Source organism: Sardina pilchardus, chromosome 1 (genome assembly GCF_963854185.1).
Source record: "Sardina pilchardus chromosome 1, fSarPil1.1, whole genome shotgun sequence".
In the NCBI taxonomy this organism is placed as follows: Eukaryota; Metazoa; Chordata; class Actinopteri; order Clupeiformes; family Clupeidae; genus Sardina; species Sardina pilchardus.
This window is the reverse complement of record NC_084994.1, coordinates 30,566,217-30,590,036: the sequence shown is the minus strand read 5'-3', so window position 1 is coordinate 30,590,036 and position 23,820 is coordinate 30,566,217. Positions and strand designations below refer to the sequence as shown.

Below are 23,820 nucleotides of genomic sequence, written 5' to 3'. Positions count from 1 at the left end.
GGTTCCGATGTGGTAAGTGGATCTGGGCCAGATCTGCTGATCGTAAGAAAAACAGCACTGCAGTTAAAGCTGAAAAGTCTAACCGGCCCAGATCTGGTCCTTAGCCAGAAACCGTGTGTAAGCTACGTCCGGATCTAGAGGCTTTTATGCGGGTCCGGCCCAAAGGGGTTTGCTATCTGGGTAAAGTACTAGAGATCCAGACTTGAGTAGAAGTACAAGTGCTCTATCAAAAAAGTGACTTGAGTAGAAGTAGAAGTGCTCTTTAAAAGACGTACTTAAGTGGAAGTACTAAAGTATTAAACATGTTTTGTACTTAAGTATTGCAAGTAGTTTATTTTTTAAAATACTACTCAAGTACTGGAAGTAAAAGTAGAAGTATTGTGTAATTAGCTGATTTGCGAATGAGATGAGTGCAAAAGGTATCAGCACAGCATCAGTGCAGGCCCCTTGGCAGACACACGGGGGCCATAGCCTAGGCCCTAGACTAGGCTATAAACATGTGGTAGTAGTTAAACAAGGTGAATAAATATAACTGTATGGGTTTCCCAATGTCATTTGTAGGGGTGTTATGACCGATACAACTCACTTTTAATACAATAATAGGTATACAGAATCATTGATCATCTGTAGCCATCTATCTATCTATCTATCTAATGCATCAGTCAGTAGCCATAGCATGAAAAATACATGATAAGACTATAGTGTCACAATTGTTTTAACATACTAAGAATGTTGATACTGATTTGATATGGGAGCCCCACCACACCAGTGGAGACCAGACATTACAAGGCATACTTCCCCACACTCAGTATAAAGGTGGCTTCATATCATATGTTTGTATTTCAAACATTTTGAAATTCATATGAAGTTTACATTAGGCCTATTTATGATCTGCACAATTAGTTAAAATACATAGTATGTTGAGTATTTGATATTGATTTTTTATTTTGACTCACATTTTACACGATTGTCATATTGACTTACATTTATCTTTAATGTCAATTGTCTAATTGAGTGCCTGTCACTTTAAAAGAACATGAGAGTAATTAGGCCTCAGTCGTGGTAGGTTATCCGGCTAGTCTAGAATAGGCATAATGCATAGGAATATGTGGAGGTGATGCTTCTGTTTTCTATGTAATCTATGTAGTTTAAATAAATGTTCTAAAACTAAACAAGTGGAAGAACACAATATTCAAGTAGTAGGCTAGTTATTGTGGGGTGCTACACAGACTGAAGACCAAGAAGAAATGTTGCAATTTAAAAACGGGATTACTCGAGAATGACTTATTGTACAAATGAATGCTTCTCATGTAGCCTAACTTCACCTTGATTTTCTCGCGAACCCTTTATTACAGCAACTATTTACTCCCATTGGAAAGCTAAGATCGTGCTGTCAACAAGTGACACGCATCAGTGTGACTAGGACTTTGTGAGCAATCCGGAACGGATTTGTTCGTGACCGACACACCAGTAACGAGTAACGATGGAGCACATAAAAAATGTATCGGAGTAAAAGTACTATACTCATCAAAAATATGTAGTGAAGTAAAAGTAGAAGTAGGAGAAAAAAATAATACTCCAGTAAAGTACAGATACTGCATTTCAGTACTTAAGTAGAGTACTTAAGTAGTTCTACTTCGTTACTATACATCTCTGCCTAGAAACCTAATTTTATTGTGTAAATCCTACGAAAAAGGATTCATTAAGATGAGCAATAGTGAGATTTAATTTTTTTGAGAGTGAGTACTGAGATTCTGATACTGAATTGACATGTAAATACAATATCTGTAAAAATAATTAGGCTACTGTTCTTAGTGACTTTTCTGTCAATCAAGTGTTTATTAATACATGGTGGTGATAGTGTAGACTTATGTATTACCTCACCAAGATGTGGAGCCAAATGAAAAAAATATTATTTGTACAAAATAAACTTACTTCGTCCACACTGCAACATTTAATCACATTACTCTTTCAGAAATCAGCCTAACAATGTAAAAACACTTTCCATTTAGTAGACTACAGTAAATTGATACATTACCACCAATTAGTTGAAATCAAATGTACACTTTCAAAAATTATACTAACTCTGTATTACAAATAAGTGCATTAAATTATCACTATATTTTTTTATAATATAACATATTTTGTGAAAGTATTCCGATATACCACTAAAAATGCAGTTATTTTAGAGTGTACTATGCAAAGTGTACAGAAGTAACACTTCTAATAAAGTGAGATGATAGTACACTTTAAAAAAGTATGCTAACAGTTTATTTGCAGAAATGATACTTTCCATAAGTACACTAAATTGCCACTCAAAGTATGTCAAATTTAATACACTTAAAACAATGGTACTTCTATCAAATTTAAAATACACTAACAACAAAGTACACTTTCACAAAGTGCAATCAAAAGAGAATTTGATTACTGTGAAATTAGTATACTTTCTTTTTGGACTCAGAAGTTTAACTTAATTACACATATTTTTAAGTACACTTTACAAAGTATACATTAAATACACTTTGAATAAAGCACAAAAACTAAGAAGCATACTTGTTTTCTACTTCATGAACTTTAACCATATTGCTAATACACTTAAGTATACTACTTTTTTACCTGGGTAAACAACATTTGTTACATTTGTTGCCTTTAACTTCTGTTAAATCACATGGTTATGCACAGAAGTGCTACTCGTTTTTGTTGCACAAATGCAACAAATTAAGGAAATGCATCATAAAACAGCCATAACTGGACAATGATCAACTAATGTACAAATGAAGGATGTTTTTCCAGAACTATAGTGAATTATTTATTAGAAACTGAACTTTCTCACTACATCTGTCATGATCCTCAGATTCTGAAACTTCTTCCTCTGCATCATCTTCAAATCCCCCTGTCTCTTCCAGTATCAATTCTAAGGCAGTCTGAACTGAGAATCGCTTTGCCATCTTGTGTGGTATTCATTCCCGCAGGACAGATGGTGAAATGTGTGGGAATATGGGTGCAGATATTGTTGGGTTAGGGGTTGGGTTAGGGTTGGGTGCTCCAATTTTGTAACAATGTTGCAACCTTGTGCGGGAACTGCACTGGTGGCTCACACTAAGGGCCCATTCACCTGCTTTACTCTCTCTCTCCCTCTCTCTCTTTCTCTCTCTCCCTCACTCACTCACTCTCTCTCTTACACACACACACACACACATACAGTGGGTATAGTAAGTATTCACACCCATGCTAAAGTTGACTAAAAAGAGGAATATAAAATCATCTTTTGAGAATTGATTGTAATGCCTTAATTCAAAAAATGAGTAAAAATCAAACCGCTAAGGACACTAATTTTCTTTGTGATTGAAGAATGTATCGTAAATAGATAAATGTTCTTCCTTAAATACAGGTTGCATAAGTATTCAACCCCTATGTTAAATTCCCATAGGAGCAGGAGGATTTTTTATATGTTTTTATTTTTAAAGGCCAGCTATTTCATGGATCCAGGATATTATGCATCCTGATAAAGTTCCCTTGGCCTTTGGAATTAAAATAGCCCCACATCATCACATACCCTTCACCATAGCTAGAGATTGGCATGGTGCTTTTTACAGTTAGCCAATTAGCCTGTTTGATGCTCATTGAGCTCAATGCAAATCAAACAGGCTAATAGGCTAACTGGAAAAAGCACCATGCCAATCTCTATCTATGGTGAAGGGTATGTGATGATGTGGGGCTATTTTAATTCCAAAGGCCAAGGGAACTTTATCAGGATGCATAATATCCTGGATTCATGAAATAGCTGGCCTTTAAAAATAAAAACATATAAAAAATCCTCCTGCTCCTATGGGAATTTAACATAGGGGTTGAATACTTATGCAACCTGTATTTAAGGAAGAACATTTATCTATTTATGATACATTCTTCAATCACAAAGAAAATTAGTGTCCTTAGCGGTTTGATTTTTACTCATTTTTTGAATTAAGGCATTACGATCAATTCTCAAAAGATGATTTTATATTCCTCTTTTTAGTCAACTTTAGCATGGGTGTGAATACTTACTATACCCACTGTACACAGGCCCAGAAACCTAAAAGGGCACATGAGGTAACACAGGACCTATGATTTCCACACATTATAGCCCCGGGTCCAGTAGACCCACGAAGACCCTGTATGTAATAGAAATGTGCAGGGGTGGGATGCAGATGCAGATTTTTTTCTGAATTATGTTCCTCACACAAAATGAGCCAAGGCCAATGAATCTCAGTTTGAAAAAATAATTATTTATTTGTATCACTTTTCTTAAGATGAAAACTGAAAACGGGTCCCACAGACCCGAAGACCTTATAAGGGTTAAGTCAATTTCATTTATGTTGAGCTCTGTCATAATTCTGTCAAATGTATTGCAGATTTGTTGGCTGTAAACTCAGAGATACATCGTGTGAGATTGTGGCTTCAGTTCTGCAGTCATCAAACTCCCTGATGGAGCTGGACCTGAGTAACAATAACCTGGGAGATTCTGGAGGTCAGCTCATCTCTAAGGGACTGTCTAGTCCCCACTGTAAACTGCAGACATTAAGGTTGGTCTACATTATGGCTATATTTTTTATTTGTTTATTTACTTCATTCTTGTTGTTGATACCATTTAGTGGCAGAGAAGCAAAAACATTACTTACAGGCTGATAGCAATCAGCAAAATATTTATTGGGCAATACTGATATTAGTTACTGTGACAGAGCGCAGTGCGTCTGTCACTGGCAAACGCGGCTTTCCCGCCGCAACGTGAACAATGACTTTCCAAACTTCGGTGCGAACAAAGACTGCGCTATTAAATCATCATCAATGTGAATGTTTGCTTGTGTACTGTTGGCAGACCTGATGCATGTTAAGACTGTGGTTAAGTTATAGAAATATTGTTTAGAGTTATTTCATACAGGAGACTATGCCGTGTAGTGCACCGGGTTTAAAGCGTAAGCTATATTTACCGGCAAGGTAAGCGTTCTTTAAATGCGCATGTTTAACATCAATGCTTCCTAGTTGGGGAAAATAGATATGCTTGAGCTCTAGGTATGCTTGGGTGTGAATGTGCTTGCCTGTTCTCGGTGCTTCAGTTACTTCCTTGTGGCAGGGAACAAACTGGGGTGCTGGGCAAGGGAACCCTTTGTGTGCGTATTTCGCGCCCGGAGTTGGGAGCGCGTATGTGGGCAGGGGTGTTCAGAGAGGTAATTATATTTTGTGCGTAGTAATGTTGCTTATGGCATTGGAGATAAATAACATGAAAGTTTAGTAGTAATGTGTATTTCCTATGTCATGTGTGAACAGAAATGCTGTGTATCTCTGTTAATTGATTTAAGTTGATTGGTTCAGGCCAGTGTTCTATATGGGGTCTGCATAGCTCAGACGGGAGACAGATAGATTCCTCCTCAGGTGTGAGAGGTCCTGCTATAAAGACCTCTTGAGGTAGGCTATAGGTAGACTAGGGGGCACTGTCCCAGTTTTTGTTTTTCGTTTTGTATCAGTGTTTGTTTGACTTTTGCATCACCTGCCGGCAGCTTACATCAGAATAAAGAAATTCCTTTATTGGATCAAAGACTTCTGCATTTGTCCATCATTCAGCTCTGACCAATCCACCCGCTCGGGCACGCATCGTTACATTTGGTGGCAGCGGAAACTACTATCGTGCTCAGGTCAGACTGAAAGGTGGCAAATGAGATGGGTCCCAAAAAGAAGCGGAGTACCCATAATCCAGGACAGGAATCAGAGCTGTCGGAAGATGAGGCCGGCGCTCAGAAATCCATGGAGAACGCTCTAAAGGATCTCCAGGAAATGTGGCAGTCACTCCAAATAGGCCAGCAGAAGCAAGAGGAGCAGGCCAAACTAGACCAAGCACGCCAGGACCTGAGATGGAAGGGGATGGTCCATCAATTCAACCTTCTGCAAGACCAGGTGCGACAAGAGAGAACGGAGTTGGGGAGGACCCGTGGCCAAGCCCAGCTGTCACTTTCTGCTCCAGTGTCTACGGTAACAAGTCCATCACGGGTGCTGTCTACTGAAGTTCAGACCGAGCCGCAATGGGGGCCAGCAGCTCGTCAGTGGTCGGCGTTTGCAGTCCAAGCGGCAGTGCCAGTCCATCCAGCGGCGGGGCTAGGCCACCAACCAGCAACGGTAGGGGCCCAAGCATCAGCGGCAGTAGCAGGTCCAGTTCCGGTCCCAGGAGGGGGATCTCAAGCTCCTACAGAACGAGAGGGGCAGTTGGCAAGCTGGAGGAGGCTGAAAATGCAGCGCTTCACTGAAGAAGAGGATATTGAGGAGTGTTTAGAAACATTTGAACGTATGGCGGTTATTAGTCGGTGTCCAAAAGCTGAATGGGTTCTGAACCTGGTACCATTGCTGACAGGAAAGGCCAGAGGGGCATACTTGGCGATGGATATCAGGGAGTCGGGGGATTATGACCGAGTGAAGCAAGCTATCCTGGAGAAGTTTGAAATCCACCTGGAGACCCGCAGGCAGCGGTTTCGGAATTCGTCAGTGCGGCCAGGTGAAACACCTAAGGAGCTCTTCACTAGGCTTGAGGAGCTGTTTGTCAAGTGGGTGTGCCCTCAGTCACACACTAAAGAAGAGATTGGGGACATGCTGGTGCTGGAGCAGTTTCTCAGGATGGTGAACACTGAGGTGCGGCTCTGGATCCGAGAACACAACCCCGTGTCTGCTAAGGAAGCCGTGCACCTTGCTGAAGACTTCATCAGGGCACGGCAAAGTCAGAGGCCGCATGAGCTGGGGGGCTTAAAAGAAACCAGGGGCCCATGGGCAGACAGAGGGGAGAGGGGTCAGTATAGTGGTGCAGGGACAAGTTCAAGATCAAATCCCGAAGATCAAAGGTGTTATTTTTGCGGCTAGACCGGTCATATTAAGCCCAATTGCCCCCGCAGAAAGCCTAGGTCATCCCAAATGTGAAGTGCATGCAGGAGGTGAGGGGCGCAGTGGAGTTTATGACTGGGGTTGAGAAGTTTCATGCCGGACTTCTTCTTGATGGTCTTCGGGGACGAAGACTCTTAAGGGGGGGGTTATGTGACAGAGCGCAGTGCGTCTGTCACTGGCAAACGCGGCTTTCCCACCGCAACGTGAACAATGACTTTACAAACTTCGGTGCGAACAAAGACTGCGCTATTAAATCATCATCAATGTGAATGTTTGCTTGTGTACTGTTGGCAGACCTGATGCATGTTAAGACTGTGGTTAAGTTATAGAAATATTGTTTAGAGTTATTTCATACAGGAGACTATGCCGTGTAGTGCACCGGGTTTAAAGCGTAAGCTATATTTACCGGCAAGGTAAGCGTTCTTTAAATGCGCATGTTTAACATCAATGCTTCCTAGTTGGGGAAAATAGATATGCTTGAGCTCTAGGTATGCTTGGGTGTGAATGTGCTTGCCTGTTCTCGGTGCTTCAGTTACTTCCTTGTGGCAGGGAACAAACTGGGGTGCTGGGCAAGGGAACCCTTTGTGTGCGTATTTCGCGCCCGGAGTTGGGAGCGCGTATGTGGGCAGGGGTGTTCAGAGAGGTAATTATATTTTGTGCGTGGTAATGTTGCTTATGGCATTGGAGATAAATAACATGAAAGTTTAGTAGTAATGTGTATTTCCTATGTCATGTGTGAACAGAAATGCTGTGTATCTCTGTTAATTGATTTAAGTTGATTGGTTCAGGCCAGTGTTCTATATGGGGTCTGCATAGCTCAGACGGGAGACAGATAGATTCCTCCTCAGGTGTGAGAGGTCCTGCTATAAAGACCTCTTGAGGTAGGCTATAGGTAGACTAGGGGGCACTGTCCCAGTTTTTGTTTTTCGTTTTGTATCAGTGTTTGTTTGTCTTTTGCATCACCTGCCGGCAGCTTACATCAGAATAAAGAAATTCCTTTATTGGATCAAAGACTTCTGCATTTGTCCATCATTCAGCTCTGACCAATCCACCCGCTCGGGCACGCATCGTTACAGTTACAGAATATTGTTGCATCCCCACATGTGATGTGACACAGGAGTGACACCTGGGGATCTGGTCCTCCGTTTAATACAGTGTTCAGTCTGAGTCCTGAGTCTTGAGCGGTTACTGTGTCATTGTAAAATTCTCTCTCTTCTCCCCCCCTTTCTGTCTCTCTCTGTCTCTCTCTTTGTGGTTGTATGTGGATATTGTGGAAGATCCTCACCACAAAGTTGAAGCAATTCAGTATGTGCTCTATATCTGAAACTACAATCCTACTCCTACTGTACAGTATGTTCTCCAGACAGGACAGTACATTTGATTGACAGACTGTAAGGAAAATATGAATAGGGGAAACCCAGAGTAATGTACCTATGTAATTCTATGTGACCTGTTCATGTTACTGCAGAAGAACTCTGTAGTACTCACTGCAAACTATGGTTGCCTTTATGGTATATTCTCATTAAGCTTTTTGATTTTGCCCTAAGATGAGACAAGTCAATATATACATGTAATGCTCTCTTTAACATGAAAGCATAGCCTTTGGTGTATAGATTTAAGAATAGTAATACCTACTTGCTTACAATTATATGAATTATTGTGTGGATGATGTGGAGGTGGGGAAGTGAAAAAATATATTATTTCTCCTTAGGAGGAGGAACTTAGGGAGTGTCTAAAAAAAACCCACTACTAATGCTAGTAGTGAGGGACTACTCACTTTAAGTGAGTGAAATTAAGGAGGACTACATCTTGATAAGAAACAAAGTTAATTTGCTGGCATGAGTATTGAACCTAATTGTGCTGTGGTGTTGATGTGAACACCGAGCTGAACTGTCAATCTGTGTTGGATTCATGTGCAAGTAGGCTATGGATGGGAGGGCGTCTGTGTCAGTGATGGTAATAATGGCTTTAAAAATAAATGGCTTTACTAACGTCGCTACTTTTTTCACTGTTTCTGACAGTGATCTCTCATATTGGGAACTTATCAAGATAAGACCAAAAAGATCATGCTTGGATAGCATGCAGTAGCTTGAAAAATGTTGGGTTCAATTCCACCATTGGGCCCTTGAGTAAGGCACATTACGCCAAATCACTCTGGGGAGAATGCCCTTTGTGAGGGGTGCTGTGGCGCAGCAGGCTACAGCGCCATACCATGTACGGGTCCGAGTGCCTATGGGGACCCAGGTTCGAATCCGGCCTGCGGTCATGTCCCGATCCAACCCCATCTCTCTCTCCCACTTGCTTCCTGTCTACTCTTCACTGTCCTGTAACATTAAAGGCAAAAAGGCCAAAAAATATATACTTTAAAAAAAAAGAGAATGCTCTTTGTAATATAATTGACATATGTAAGTCTCTTTGGATAAAAGCGTCTGCTAACTAAATGTAAATGTAAATCCATCTGGTGGCCTCATTCAGGGCCAGGAAGCAAACTGAAATGTGAATGATGAATGAATCAATGTAGTATGGGCATGGGGGTAGGCATATACTGCATATCTGTGTGCGTGCGTGTGTGCGTTTGGCGTGCATGCGTGTGTGTTTATCTATGTTTATCGATTTATTAAATGTTTAATAGTGAATGTTTTATCTATTATACTTTTCTTTTACCATATTTTTTTGTTTGTTTGTGAAGCACATTGGGTTGCCTTGCTGTATGAAATGTGCTCTATGAATAAATCTGCCTTGTCTTGGCTTGCCTTACCATCACCCTTATGTTTTTCTTACTCCTACATCACCTGTATTTGTTAAACAGGCTAAATCAGTGTCACCTCTCTAAAGTAAGCTGTGAAATGATGGCATCAGTGCTGCAGAGGACACCTTCCCATCTAAGAGAACTGGACATGAGTGACAATGACCTGCAGGATGAAGGAGTGAAGCTGCTCTGTGTGGGACTAAGAGATCCACAATGCAAGCTGGAGACACTGAGGTGAGTTGATGAATGTAATATAATATATTATGTTCCCCCCATTGTGCATGAAGAAATGACAGTGACATGTAAATATGATTGTGTAATGCTGAGTCATGTCATTTTGCAAGTCCATGTTTATTACAATACTGTTAGTCTTTTTCTGTACTGTATCTGTCCAGGTATGCAGTTTTCTTTGTCTGATCACCCAGAAAGGCGGTGCTTTCTTGTCCTCAACTCCCTTTTGCCTGCATAAAGTCAAGCTATGTGTCTGAATATTATTACTAAAATATGTTTTCCTAAATATCTAAAAGGTATATTATGCAGGTTTTGGTATTTTTGACAAGTGTCTCAAAAATGTTTTTTTTTTTTTTTTTTACAAAGCATACTGGTTCGGGTCTGTCTGTGTGGAAGTCCAACATCCAGCTGCACAGTGGGGTGTTGATGTCTAGTGGGCCACATTCTCTTACCAAGTGCCCATGTTATATTTGAAATGGGCCAGGCTCAGGTGAAGTGCATCATCAGTGGAGCGGTTAGGGCGATGTGCAAACTGGAGTTGGTCAAGCATTGCAGGTAGTCTGGATGTTTTGAGGTCCTAGCCTCATCATGAAGGGAGTGAGTGTATAGGGTTGTAGTCATTGAGGGTTGATGTGTAAGGCCCTCTTCACATAAGCTGGGTCAAGACAGAGAACTTCATTGTCCAGACTGAGTTTGTTTCACATGCTTCGTTTTTGCTCTTTACTGAAATGAAGATTGAATGCTGCATGAACCAAAAAGGCATAATTTTCCCTACCAACACCTTTAGATTTTTCTTATTCCTACATCACCTGTATTTTCTAAACAGGCTAAATCAGTGTCACCTCTCTAAAGCAAGCTGTGAAATGATGGCATCAGTGCTGCAGAGGACACCTTCCCATGTTAGAGAGCTGGACATGAGTGACAATGACCTGCAGGATGAAGGAGTGGAGCTGCTCTGTGTGGGGCTAAGAGAATCGCAATGCAAGTTGGAGACACTGAGGTCAGTCATCAGGAATGTAAAGTAATATATTACTTTGTCCCATTGTGCATGAAGAAATGCCAGTGACATCTGAATATAATTGTGTGATGCTGAGACATGTGCCTTGTATGTCCATGCAGTTTTAGGTGGGTTTAGATTGTTTTCAAAATCAATGTATGTGTTTTTTTTTTTATTGTTGTCTGATCACCCAGAAGGGTTGTGCTTTTTTGTCCATTGCCCTAAAATCTAATAATTTTGCCTGCATAGTCAAGTGTTGTTTCTTACTATTATTTAAAGTATGTTTTAAAGTAAGCTTTTTCTAAAGCTGTTAATGGGGTTCAGTCATAATTATGGAATGAATTTGCTAGTGCATGCAACTTGTAATGCGTTTCCCTTCTCTAATAATGAGGAAATATGATCTCTTGTTTCAGACTGTCTGGTTGTCAGATCACCCAGAAGGGCTGTTCTTTCTTGTCCTCTGCCCTCAAATCAAACCCCTCCTACCTGAAACAGCTGGATCTGAGCTACAATCACCCAGGAGACTCAGGTGTCAGAGAGCTCACAGAGAGATTGAATGATCCCAACTGTAAACTAGAGACTTTCAGGTGAGTTCTGGGTGTTTATCTGAGTTTGATGAGGTTCTAGTGGAGCTGGTCATCCATTTGTATCCTCTGATGGAGACCGTTCTGATATTCTCATGTGTCCACATGGTCTCCTACCACATATTAGACTGGGCATTTTATGGTCCTGCAGGTAAAAGTCTTCACACTTCACACATACAGTATGAGGCTCCTGAACAGTTTACACTAGTTAAAAAATGCATAACACCACGCCATCTACCCAGGCAGCAAATAGTAAGACAGCTTGCACAGTAACTTACTGAAAGGCGAAGGAGTTCTGTTCGATTCTTTGAACACTTGGTGAATAATGAAATATACAAATAACTTAGGATAAATTAATAACATCCTCAACACACAGAGCAATAGCACACACTTACATACTAAAGTGAGCATCACAACTGTTCATATGTCCAACCTCCAGTATACACTGTCGTCACTCAATCCAGCAAAATATTCTTTGGTCTGATTTATGGCTCCCGCTGACTCTCATTCATCCCAAAAAATGTGCTTGGCGCATGTGCATGCGTTGAATTTTTGTCAGCAACCATTTCACTTTAATGGTAATAAAGTGATTTTTTTGTAGAAGACACAAGACACTTTTGAGCACACTTGGCACATTCCTTTCAACCACGAGGACAGTGTTAGATAGATACATCAACAATAACGGAAATCAACTGGAGCAATGTGGAGAAATGATTAATTATTATAAAAACTGTCATGTCCTAAGACTATGTCCATCGCTTATAATTCTGATTTTCAGAAACATGATGCACCACAATTTAACCCTATGAGCCCGACGGACGCGAAGTGCGTCAAAAAACGCACACATTTTCTTTGTTACATTGCTCCGCTATTATTAGTCACAGCGAGATGAAACTTATATTGCAGGAAAGAGCAGAACCGGGGCTTTCCAACGACACTAGACACTTGTCTGTACGATCAAGTATGAAAATAAAATAAAATCATGAAGTTAAATCAAAGTATATCATATTTACAGTCTATATTGCTCTGCGTTCACCGGCGCATCCAGAACTCTCGCTTGAATTACTCGCAGACCACGCATCGCACAGACATGACACGCATATCAAATGAAAGAGGAGAAGCAGAGCTTTGCATTGATACCAAATCAGACGAAGTTACAAACAAATAATAATGTCATATAACTTTGGCTACCTTTACTCTCGTTTGATTTCCTCGTGAAATCGCGATCAAAAAGATATGGCACGCATGTCAGATGAAAGAGGAGAGCTAGAGCTATCCACAGATACCAAATACAACCTTCTAGGCCATAAAACAGACGAAGTGACAGCAATATAATAACTTCATTTAGCTCCACTTACCTCGTGTTTTTGTGTGGCATAATAGCCTATGTTCATAATCCAATGTTATCATGTGTTTCTCTATGGCAAGTCACGTTCAACACGGTTTTGAGATCCTAGCAAACTCCTGTATGGTATCCAATCCAAGACTCATATTGCATCCAAATTTGTTTGACAAATAAACACTTTTTGCCTTTACTTTGTTCATTGCAATGCAGTAAAACGAATAGAGAATCATCATCTGTGCACGTCATGTGTGCTACCGCAAACAAGTCATGTCAGATCAGCTAGTGTCACAAATATGGAGTGCAAAAAGTTCCAAAAAGTCATTTTTTCAGGACAGGACAGTCAGGCCTACACAACCATGCAAGTTTCGTTGAGATGTGAGCTTGCTGTGGTGAGATACACGTCAAAATGTAAGAATTTGTATAGTACGCTTTTCAAATTTTTATTATTTAAAAATTTAAATCAAATCAATGCAAGTATTTATACATGATATGGCAGATCTGGATAGCCTAGACTGTGCTGAAAAAAACAATATGTAGCATGTGTGAATGGCACTTACAATGACCAGGATAAATGCTTCTAACTAGAGGTAGTGAAAATGCCCTTAAAACAGCTTAGGGCTCATAGGGTTAAATGGTCTAGCCTGACTCTCGCCAGACCCTTGTAGTTCCGCCATGCTCCACCAGAGGCGTTTCGCTGAGCTCCACACAAGGGTCTGGACGCGAGGGCAATCCAAACCCCTGTGCCAGTGATCAAAAAATGAGCAGCCAATCAGGAGCGCCGAAGCGAGTGTTTGATTCAAATAACAATGGCGGCACGCAGCGAGGAGTCTTGTGCTGACATTGATTCTGCTATTTCAACCGTTTTGTCGAATCTATCGAGTATTCATTCTTTCAGAGAATAGTTTTGAAGACATTTATTGGTGGCAAGGATGTTTTTACTCTTCTTCCGACCGGGTTTGGCAAGAACTTGAAGAAGCCTAGCACGTCATTCAAGATAACAGGCAAGTGGTTTATCAAATCACATGCGAGGATGTTGTACAAGGACCCGCCTTCAGAAATACATCTCCTATCGAGAAGTCCCAGATCCTTGTGTGAAGCAGACAGCGAACTACAGGATCTGGCGAAAGTCAGGTTATAAATGGTCTGCCAAAAATCCATAACCATAACCAAATAATGAATGACCACTAGATGGCACCATTTTACTAAAATGGCAGTGTCTTGACTGGCCTTTACATGAGAAAAATGTTTCAGTGCCCTATAGTGCCACTTCAGACAATTATTATGAGGAATGTGTCCATAAGGTGCCCCTTAAAATGGCCTACTTAGCGTTCCCAGGGGCACAAGATACTGCCTGTATGTGAGAAAAGATGCATTGAATTGAAGTCTGTAATGTTTTTGAAGAATTAGCTTGTTTGAAATATCTGGTCAAAACAGAGTAAAACAGCCTGTCTGAATGTACACTATTCGGACCTGACTAGTTCCTGAATCTCACAACAGTGCAGTTACAAATTAGAGAGCAGAACCCAAATGCAGTGTGGTCCTGAGCAGTGCTGTTGCCATACCACACTATTGGGCTGTTTGGTAACACACTCTCAACACCTGGAGAAGTATGTGCAAGGACTTCCATGAAGTCCAGCTGTTTGGTGGTGATTCTAGATTAGCTGATCTGTGTTGTACGACCATGTGAGGTCCTCACTGATGTGACCTATGAGGAATTTAAAGGAGCCCAGCTTGTCCACTGCAGACCAGTTTCAGCATAATGGCACTACATGTTTAAAGTGTAGACTGAAACTGAACTGTTTGATGGCATCCAATCACAGGGAGATGATTTCAGTTCCCATAGCAGCATGTCACTGAGCTTGACACTTCACTTCTGAACGCTGTCTCATCACCATCAGGGATTCAGCCTATAACAGTGGTGCCATCAGGCTCGGCACACAAACTTGATGGCAGCCAGTGTTCATATTTAGTGTCTTTGAGGAGAGAAGCCCAGTGCTGACCTGTGGTCTACCAGTGAGAAAGTTGATGATCCACTTGCAGTGGAGTTTGTATGTGTGTGTGTGTGTGTGTGTGTGTGTGTGTGTGTGTGTGTGTGTGTGTGTGTGTGTGTGTGTGTGTAGGATACATAAAAAGTAATGGTAGACTCACCATCTGACGATCAGTCTATTTGAGTCTGTGAACTGGATAAATACACACTAATACACTAAGTCCCTTCCTAAGTCACTTTACTTTTACTTTGCTTTATGACGAAGCTACTCCTGAGAAATACTCTGCTTGATATACAGACTCTAAAGTATATTATTGTCTTAGTTTAGCATACTAATCTCAGTTTTGTGTCAAACCTGTGTTTTATTTTCTCATCCTTCTTAAGGTACGACTATGGAGGAGAGTTCAGGATTAAACCAGGACCAAGAAAATGTGAGTGATTTACATGGAAGTACCAACCACACCCTTTTCTCTCTCTTGTGAACCTCTCTCACACACACACTCACAAAGTCACATTCCATGAATCTCTCTCCATGGAGGAGTAGGCACAGTTAAACCAGGACTGAGGAAATGTGAGTGATTTTACTTTTCCTGAAAAAGAGCCATACACATGATTTACATGAAAGCATTGTCAGAGAGAGAGAGAGAGAGAGAGAGAGAGAGAACTACTCCCTCATGAATACAGAGTGCTCTCAGTGGGAAGCACCTTCACAGCTAAATGAAGTTCCCTTGATTAGCGCGTAGGGTGTAATACCACCCTCACCAACCCATCTGTACTGAACTTGGAGGAAAGTGTTGTGAGTGTGGAATGAAGGGGAAAGATCCGAGCAGCACAGCACAAGACTGAGGGACAAAAAGTAGAAAGAACAAAGTCACTGTGGTCTGATTTCAGACTCTGATAACAACCTTGGTGAATATTAAGCACATGTGTGTACACAGGGAATGGAGGTGAGAGATGTACAGCAGTGGACTAGTGATTGAATGGCATTCTCTGCTGCTTTACAGGTGTAGTGCTATGATGGGTCAGATCTGGTCTGTCAGGTCACTTTATTAGTACCCATAGGTAAACTAGGTTTACAGTCTAAGAGGCAGGACATCCTTAACACTTTGTAGATCACCACATGACATATTATGTACAGTACTTCCATGATGGCGTCCATTTAGACTCTTAGGTGCTGGGCAGTGATATTCTGGTACTAACATGGCTGCTAAACTACAATATATTTTGTGTGCTTACACTATAGCCAATAATTTGAACTGATTTGAACATTCTGAACATTTTTAACTTATTTGTGTCTCCTATAAAGGAAATGTAGAGAATGGCACCATGTTCATTAATGAGTTAAAACATCATGTTACAGTAGCCAGACATCAGAGAGATGACAGAGACAGGAGGAAGGAGAACTCGAGGCTTGTAGCAGCAGAACTAAGGGATGACCTCAGGGTCCTGGAGTCATGCAGGTCATGGAGTGATGGCAGATCACAGCCAATCATCCTCACAATACAATACATGATATGCTGCAGTCTACTCTTATCGTTGGCAGTGGATGCAGCGCACCAGGTAGTGATAAAGCAGGTTAGGATGGACTTCATGATGTCCATGGCAGTGTAAAAGTGCACCATCATGTGCTTTGGCAGGTTGAACATCCTCTGTTCAGCTCCCATGTCAGGTTCTGGGTGATTCTGGTGCCCAGGAAGCAGAAGGACTCCACTGTGCTAACTGGGGAGCCAGACAGGGTGATGGGGGCAGGTGAGGCTGGGCTCTTCCTGAAGTCCACAAGGGAGAAGAGTAGAGGGGAGAGAACACAGCATTGTGGGGAAACACTGCTGATGGTTAGTGGGTTGGAGGTGGCTTCTCCTGCTGCTTCCTGTCTGACAGGAAGTCTGTGATCCATCTGCAGGTGGAGTCAGGCACACTCAGCTGGGAGAGCTTGTCCTTTAGTAGGGCCTGGATGATGCTGTTGAATACAGATGTGAAGTCTGTCAGTCTGTTGGTGATTGACAATCTGTGTCACAGCAATATACATCCTGGTTGCAAGTGTGAAATTAACAGAGTAGGTAGAATTGAACAAGTAAGTAGTGACCATGGCAATGCATACAGCATAGCATATCATAAAAGAAATAAGGCAGAATGTGGGCAATAAAGACCCACAGGCCATTTAGGATTCTGACAGCTTGGGGGGGAGGTGGGGGGGGGGGCTGTCTCTGAATGGTGTGGTGTGGGTGGTAATGCTCTGGTAGCGCTTACCAGGGGAAAGCAGGAGTGAGCTGGGTGGCTGGCATCCTTATGTGTGGAGTAGATTGTTTGAAGTTAACAGAGGTCTATGGTGGTAGAATAGTGCTATATTTCAATAAGACATCCTCACAAGCATATTATATTGCATATTAATTCACATGCGTAGGTACAGCAGCGAGTGAGTAAAGAACAGCTGTTGTGTGAGACACAAAAGAACTACTGGGGGCCATACGCTCTCCAAGATGAATTCTGCTCGCTCTCTCTTGAAGTACAGCTTTGCTCGTGTGGGTTGACTTTTGATAGTTTGGGGGAGAGAACCAAGGGAAGCACTGGCCCTCTTGTGATTGGTCATTTTTCAACATGAAGTAATTTACTGCTTACTGTTTTTGTGAGTGTGTGTCTGTTTGTGTGTGCGCATATTTGCGCTTTCATGACTGTTTGTCTGTGAGTGTGTGTGATTTTCTATTTGTGTGTCCCTCTGTTTGCGTGAGTGTGTTTGTGTGTGTGTGTGTTTCCTGTTCTTCCTGCTCACTGTTGCTGCTTACTCTGTTTCTCTGTGTGTGTGTGTGTGTGTGTGTTTCCTGTTCTTCCTGCTCACTGTTGCTGCTTACTCTGTTTCTCTGTGTGTGTGTGTGTGTGTGTGTGTGCTCTAGTAGAACTTACCAGAGGGAACACTAGAGAATAGGGAGTGAGCTGGGTGGCTGGCATTCTTGATGATGGACTCAGCCCTCCTCTGACAGCGTGTGGAGCAGGGATGGAAATTAGCCACCCGCCAAATGCGTGTAGTTTTGCGCGCTGGCGGGTGAAATATGTCAACACACCCGCCACTGTGGCGGGTAAGCAACTAGGGCCTACTCTTCTTCAAGTTGTTTATTTCATCAGGATATTAGCAGTCGCCACAGAGATAAGAACACACGGCTTGTATCAATATCCTCAACATCGAAAGACAGCATGGACATGACCAGAGCCATCTCTGGACATGACGATCACAACAAACATTCTGGAACGGAGCGCCTTAGAATGTTGCCTCTCATCATTGCGTAAATGGCCATAAGAGCATAGGTTAAGGTGGCAGCTAGATAGCCTACAACCATTGACTGTATACATTTACAACGAGGCTACCGGTTAATACGTTTAGGTAGGAAATACATTGGATATATAACAGATATACCAAAACTCCGAGTCATGGTAACTAAGTTAAGCACGCAGCCAACTAAACATGACCAAGGAAAAAGTGAACGGAACAACTCAAAATGCCATACCAAGTCACTTATCTTTTCTATGACGCCAGAAATATTTCCTTACCTTCTTAGTTTTTTGAACATTCATGTTATTTATTGAAAACGTGTGTCCTCAAACGATGTGTAACGAAGCGCGCTCATTTGAATCGGTTTTGGAAGAGTTAGACTGGGGCGTTTCTTTGAAGTTTGAGCAGAAAGAAGCACTCAAGTCATTCGTTTTAAAGAATGATGTATTTGCCACTTTGCCGAATGGCTACGATTGGTCACAAATGCTGGCCTATTACGTGCAGAGGCAGTTTGAAATACAACTGTTCATCCCACCCACAGGCTTCAGCTCTGTGAATGGTCCGACCCCAGACTATACATTTCTGTATAGTTTGGCTTGCCAGGCTAGGGCAGTAATATGCTGATGCTAACACGGCTGCTAAACCATCTTGTGTGTGCTTGCACTATAGCCAATACTTTCACTGATTTGAACATTCTGAACATTTTGAACTGTATGTGTGTGTGTGTGTGTGTGTGTGTGTGTGTGTGTTGCCCCTGATCCCCTCCTGTGTGTGTGTGTGTGTGTGTGTGTGTGTGTGTGTGTGTGTGTTGCCCCTGATCCCCTCCTTTGTGTGTGTGTGTGTGTGTGTGTTTGTGTGTGTGGTGTGTTGCCCCTGATCCCCTCCTTTGTGTGTGTGTGTGTGTGTGTGTTGCCCCTGAAATTTAGAGAATTCCACTGTGTTTATAATGAGTTAAAACATCATGTTACAGTAGCCAGACATCAGAGAGGTGACAGAGACAGGAGGAAGGAGAACTTGTACAGCATGACACATGAGAGGCCCCTGGCAGCCTATTGGCTTGTAGCAGCAGATCTAATGGGATGACCTCAGGGTCCTGGAGTCATCATGCAGGTCATGGAGTGATGGAATTTAATTGAATTGAATGCCTTTATTGTCATTGTACTTTGCAATACAACGAGATTAGAGCGCTACTCCACTGGGTGCACACATACAATAAATAATCATTATAAGACATAAAAACACACAAACACATAAACACAATAAAAGAGTAAACAGAGCAATGGTCAGATACTGCAAATATAAAAGTGACACAGGTGGCTGGGTTTAGCTATTGTTTGTTTAGGGAGACTATTGCATTTGGAAAGAAGCTATTTTAAAATCTTGTGGTGCTGGATTGTATGGACCTAAAACGCCTACCAGAGGGTAACAGTTGAAACAAATGGTGGCCAGGATGAGTATTGTCCTTGATGATGTTCTTAGCTCTTGAAAGAATGTGACTGAGTGCAATATCTGACAGGGGGGGAGGGGGCAACCAATGATTTTTTCTGCATTTTTTCTGATTCTCTGTAAAGATTTTTTGTCAGCTGTAGAACATGCAGCAAACCATACAGAGATGCCGTATGACAGGATGCTCTCGATGATGGACCTGTAAAATGACACTAGCAACTTCACATTCAAGTTGTTTTTCCTCAGTATCCTGAAGAAGTGAAGGCGCTGCTGAGCTTTTTTGATAATGGCTGTGGTATTAGTTGCCCAGGAGAAACAGTCTGTGATGTGGATGCCCAGAAATTTGAATGAGTTGACTCTCTCCACACACTCACCATTTATGAGGAGGTTGGGGGGGGGGGTGTTATGTTTTCTGAAGTCAATTATGAGTTCTTTTGTTTTTGTGGTATTTAGAATGAGGTTATTGGCAGAGCACCACTCAAAGAGGTTCTGCACTTCCTGTCTGTAGGCAGACTCGTACCCGCCTGTTATAAGACCTACTATGGTAGTGTCATCTGCAAACTTTATGATAGAGTTTGTGGGGAATGTTGGTAGGCAGTCAAATGTGTAGAGTGAATAGAGAAGAGGGCTCAGCACACAGCCCTGAGGTGAGCCGGTGCTGAGTGTGATGGTGGAAGAGGGGTGGGGGCCAATTCGCACAGTCTGTGGACGGTTTGACAAAAAGTCTTTTATCCAGCTGCAGGTGGGTGAGGGGAGTCCGAGGGTCAGCAGTTTGTTGATCAGGATGTCGGGGATGATCCACAAAAAGCATCCTGACGTAGCTGTTTCTCTGTTCAAGATGGCTCAGGGCAGCGTGTAGGGTTATAGATAGGGCATCATCTGTGGATCTATTTGCCCTGTATGCAAACTGATGATTGTCCAAGGAGTGAGGGAGACTGGCTTGCACATGACAGATCATAGCCAATCATCCTCTCAATGCAACACATGATATGCTGCAGTCTGCTCTTATCATTGACAGTGGATGCAGCGCACCAGGTAGTGATAGAGCAGGTTAGGATGGACTTCATGATGGCAGTGTAAAAGTGCACCAACATGTGCTTTGGCAGGTTGAACATCCTCTGCTGAGCCTTCTTTGTTCTGGAGCTCATGTTCAGCTCCCATGTCAGGTCCTGGGTGATTCTGGTGCCCAGGAAGCAGAAGGACTCCACTGTGCTAACTGGGGAGCCAGACAGGGTGATGGGGGCAGGTGAGGCTGGGCTCTTCCTGAAGTCCACAAGGGAGAAGAGTAGAGGGGAGAGAACACAGCCTTGTGGGGAACCACTGTTGATGGTTAGAGGGTTGGAGGTGGGCTTTCACAGCTTCTCCTGCTGCTTCCTGTCAGACAGGAAGTATGTGATCCATCTGCAGGTGGAGTCAGGCACACTCAGCTGGGAGAGCTTGTCCTGTAGCAGGGCCTGGATGATGCTGTTGAATACAGAGGTGAAGTCTGTCAGTCTGTTTGTGATTGACAATCTGTGTCACAGCAATATACATCCTGGTTGCAGTACAGCAAGTGTGAAATTAACAGAGTAGGTAGAATTGTAGTAAGTAGTGACCATGGCAATGCATTCAGTATAGCATATCATAAAAGAAATGTGGCAGAATGTGGGCAATAAAGACCCACAGGCCATTTAGAATTCTGGCAGCTTGGGGGGGGGGGGGGGGGGACACTGCCTCTGAATGGTGTGGTGTGGGTGGTAATGCTCTGGTAGCTCTTACCAGGGGAAAGCAGGAGTGAGCTGGGTGGATGTCATCCTTATGTGTGGAGTAGATTGTTTGAAGTTAACAGAGGTCTATGGTGGTAGAATAGTGCCATATTTCACATGCTTAATCAGACATCCTCACAAGCATATTATATTGCATATTAATTCAAATGCGTAGATACAGCAGCGAGTGAGTAAAGAACAGCTGTTATGTGAAACACAAAACAACTACTGGGGGCCATAAGATGATTCTGCTCTCTCTCTCTTGAAGTACAGCTTTGCTCGTGTGGGTTGACTTTTGATAGTTTGGGGGAGAGAACCAAGGGAAGCACTGGCCCTCTTGTGATTGGTCATTTTTCAACATGAAGTAATTTACTGCTTACTGTTTTTGTGAGTGTGTGCGCATATTTGCGCTTTCATGACTGTTTGTGAGTGTGTGTGATTTTCTATTTGTGTGTCCCTCTGTGTGTGTGTGTGTGTGTGTGTGTGTGTGTGTGTGTGTGTGTGTGTGTGTTTCCTGTTCTTCCTGCTCACTGTTGCTGCTTACTCTGTTTCTCTGTGTGTGTGTGTGTATGTGTGTGTGTGTGTGTGTTTGTGTTCCCGTTGTTCCTGCTCACTGTGTTTGCTGCTTACTCTGTTTCTCTCTGTGTGTGTGTGTGTGTGTGTGTGTGTGTGTGTGTGTGTGTGTGTGTGTGTGTGTGTGTGTGTGTGTGTGTGTGTGTGTGTGTGTGTGTGTGTGTGTGTGTGTGTGCTCTAGTAGAACTTACCAGAGGGAAGAAGAGAGAATAGGGAGTGAGCTGGGTGGGAGGCATTCTTGATGATGGACTCAGCCCTCCTCTGACAGCGTGTGGAGGCTGCTCAGACCCAGGTCTCTTGATGGCACAACAGTGTTAAAGGCAGAGCTGTAGTCAATGAACAGCATCTTGACAGGTGTTTGTCTTGTCCTGGTGAGCTAGGGCAGTGTGCAAGGTGATGGAGATGGCTTCATCTACATATCTGTTGTGCTTAGATGCAAACTGAACTTGATCCAGGAAAAGCAGGGAGGTGTTTATTGATGTAGGCTGCAACCAGTCTCTCCAGGCACTTCATCACCACGGAGGTTAGGGCGATGGGCCGGTAGTCATTCAGGCAAGAAACAGCACTTTTCTTGGGCACTGGCACAATCAGTGTCTTTTTGAAACACACAGGCACTGTGCACCAGGACAGGGACAAGTTGAAGATGGCAGTGTAGACTTGTGACAGCTGAGTGGCGCACGTCTTGAGGACACAACACGGGATGCCATCAGCGCCGGCAGCTTTGTGAATTTTAAACCGTTTTAAAAGTTTTGCTGACTTCAGCCTGTGTCACCTGTAAGATGTCTCCTCCTACCGGGTTAGAGTCACGAGACTCAAAGCGAGTATGGAATTCATGTGTGTCTATGGCGGTTATAGTCTGTAAGACTATGTTCCTGCTTACTGTGTTTTCTACCAGAGCATGTACACACACACACACACACACACACACACACAGACACAGACACAGACACACACACACACACACACACACACACACACACACACACACACACACACACACACACACACACACACACACAAACACACACACACAGAGAAAAGAGGGAGTGACTCAGCCCTCCCCTAACATTTGGAACTGAAGAATTGTTAGATGTCTCCTCCTACTGGAAGTGTACCTTCATCCACAGGGTTAGAGTAACGAGGCTCAAAACGAGCACATCATTTATTTAGCTCGTCCGGAACCGAGTCGGGAGTAAGAGCTGGTGTCGCTTTATAGTCCATCCACTTCTACAGTCCCTTCCACAGGCGACAGAGGTCATTCTCCAACTCATTCCCATGCTCTTTATTGCTTTTATCGCTTTTATTGCATTTCATTGGAAATAACGTGGTACTCTCCCTCAGGCTCAGATAAACAGAGTTGTTTACCCAGGACTTCTGGTTGGGAAAGGATCAGACAGTATGGGACGGCACGCACAAGTCCATGCAGGTCCTGATGTAGTCCGTCATAGAATCAGTGTACTCGTCCAGCTCCGCCGAGGAGTCTTTGAACACAGACCAGTCAGTTGTGTCAAAGCAGTTCTGAAGTTCAGACTCGTGTTCTGCAGACCAGAATTAAACTTCACTCACTGCTGGTTGCTCATGGTTTAGCTCTGGTTTGTAGGCCGGCAGCAGGAGCACCGACAAATGGTGCGATTTACCAAAGTGTGTATTTGGTACAGACCCGTATGAGTCTTTCAGTGGGGTTTAGCAGTGGTCAAGGTTCCGATCGCCCCTGGTGGGACAGGTGCTGGTGGTACTTGAGAAGGTCTGTTTTCAGGTTGCAGTGATTGATGTCACCTGTTATGATGGGGATTGCTTCCTGGTGCTGACTCTCTTGATTGCAGATGTGAACATTCAGTTCAAGTGCCGCTGCAGCAGGGGCGTCTAGTGGAATGTAAACAGCTGTCAGAAGTACAGGAAACTCTCTCAGCAGGTAAAACGGACGCCATTTAATAGTCAGATACTCCACAACTGGGTAACATGACTGTGAGATCGTTTCCAGGCTCATGCACCAACACTTGT

At 42.9% G+C, this 23,820-nt stretch overlaps 2 protein-coding genes across 2 annotated transcripts in view; both read left to right on the top strand.

The window, feature by feature from the left end:
- Positions 1-23,820, top strand: part of LOC134088012 (protein NLRC5-like) — a 116,538-nt gene that overhangs the window by 46,628 nt on the left and 46,090 nt on the right. The window contains exons 22-23 of the mRNA XM_062541900.1: positions 4,392-4,562; positions 9,710-9,883. Of these exons, the coding sequence (XP_062397884.1) occupies positions 4,392-4,562; positions 9,710-9,883 (345 nt within the window). The remainder of the gene's footprint in view (positions 1-4,391; positions 4,563-9,709; positions 9,884-23,820) is intronic.
- The window catches only part of LOC134088040 (E3 ubiquitin-protein ligase TRIM7-like), a 17,621-nt gene continuing 4,205 nt past the window's right edge, over positions 10,405-23,820 (top strand). Inside the window, exons 1-3 of the mRNA XM_062541936.1 lie at positions 10,405-10,880; positions 11,291-11,464; positions 15,178-15,224. Of these exons, the coding sequence (XP_062397920.1) occupies positions 10,609-10,880; positions 11,291-11,464; positions 15,178-15,224 (493 nt within the window). The 5' untranslated portion in view covers positions 10,405-10,608. The remainder of the gene's footprint in view (positions 10,881-11,290; positions 11,465-15,177; positions 15,225-23,820) is intronic.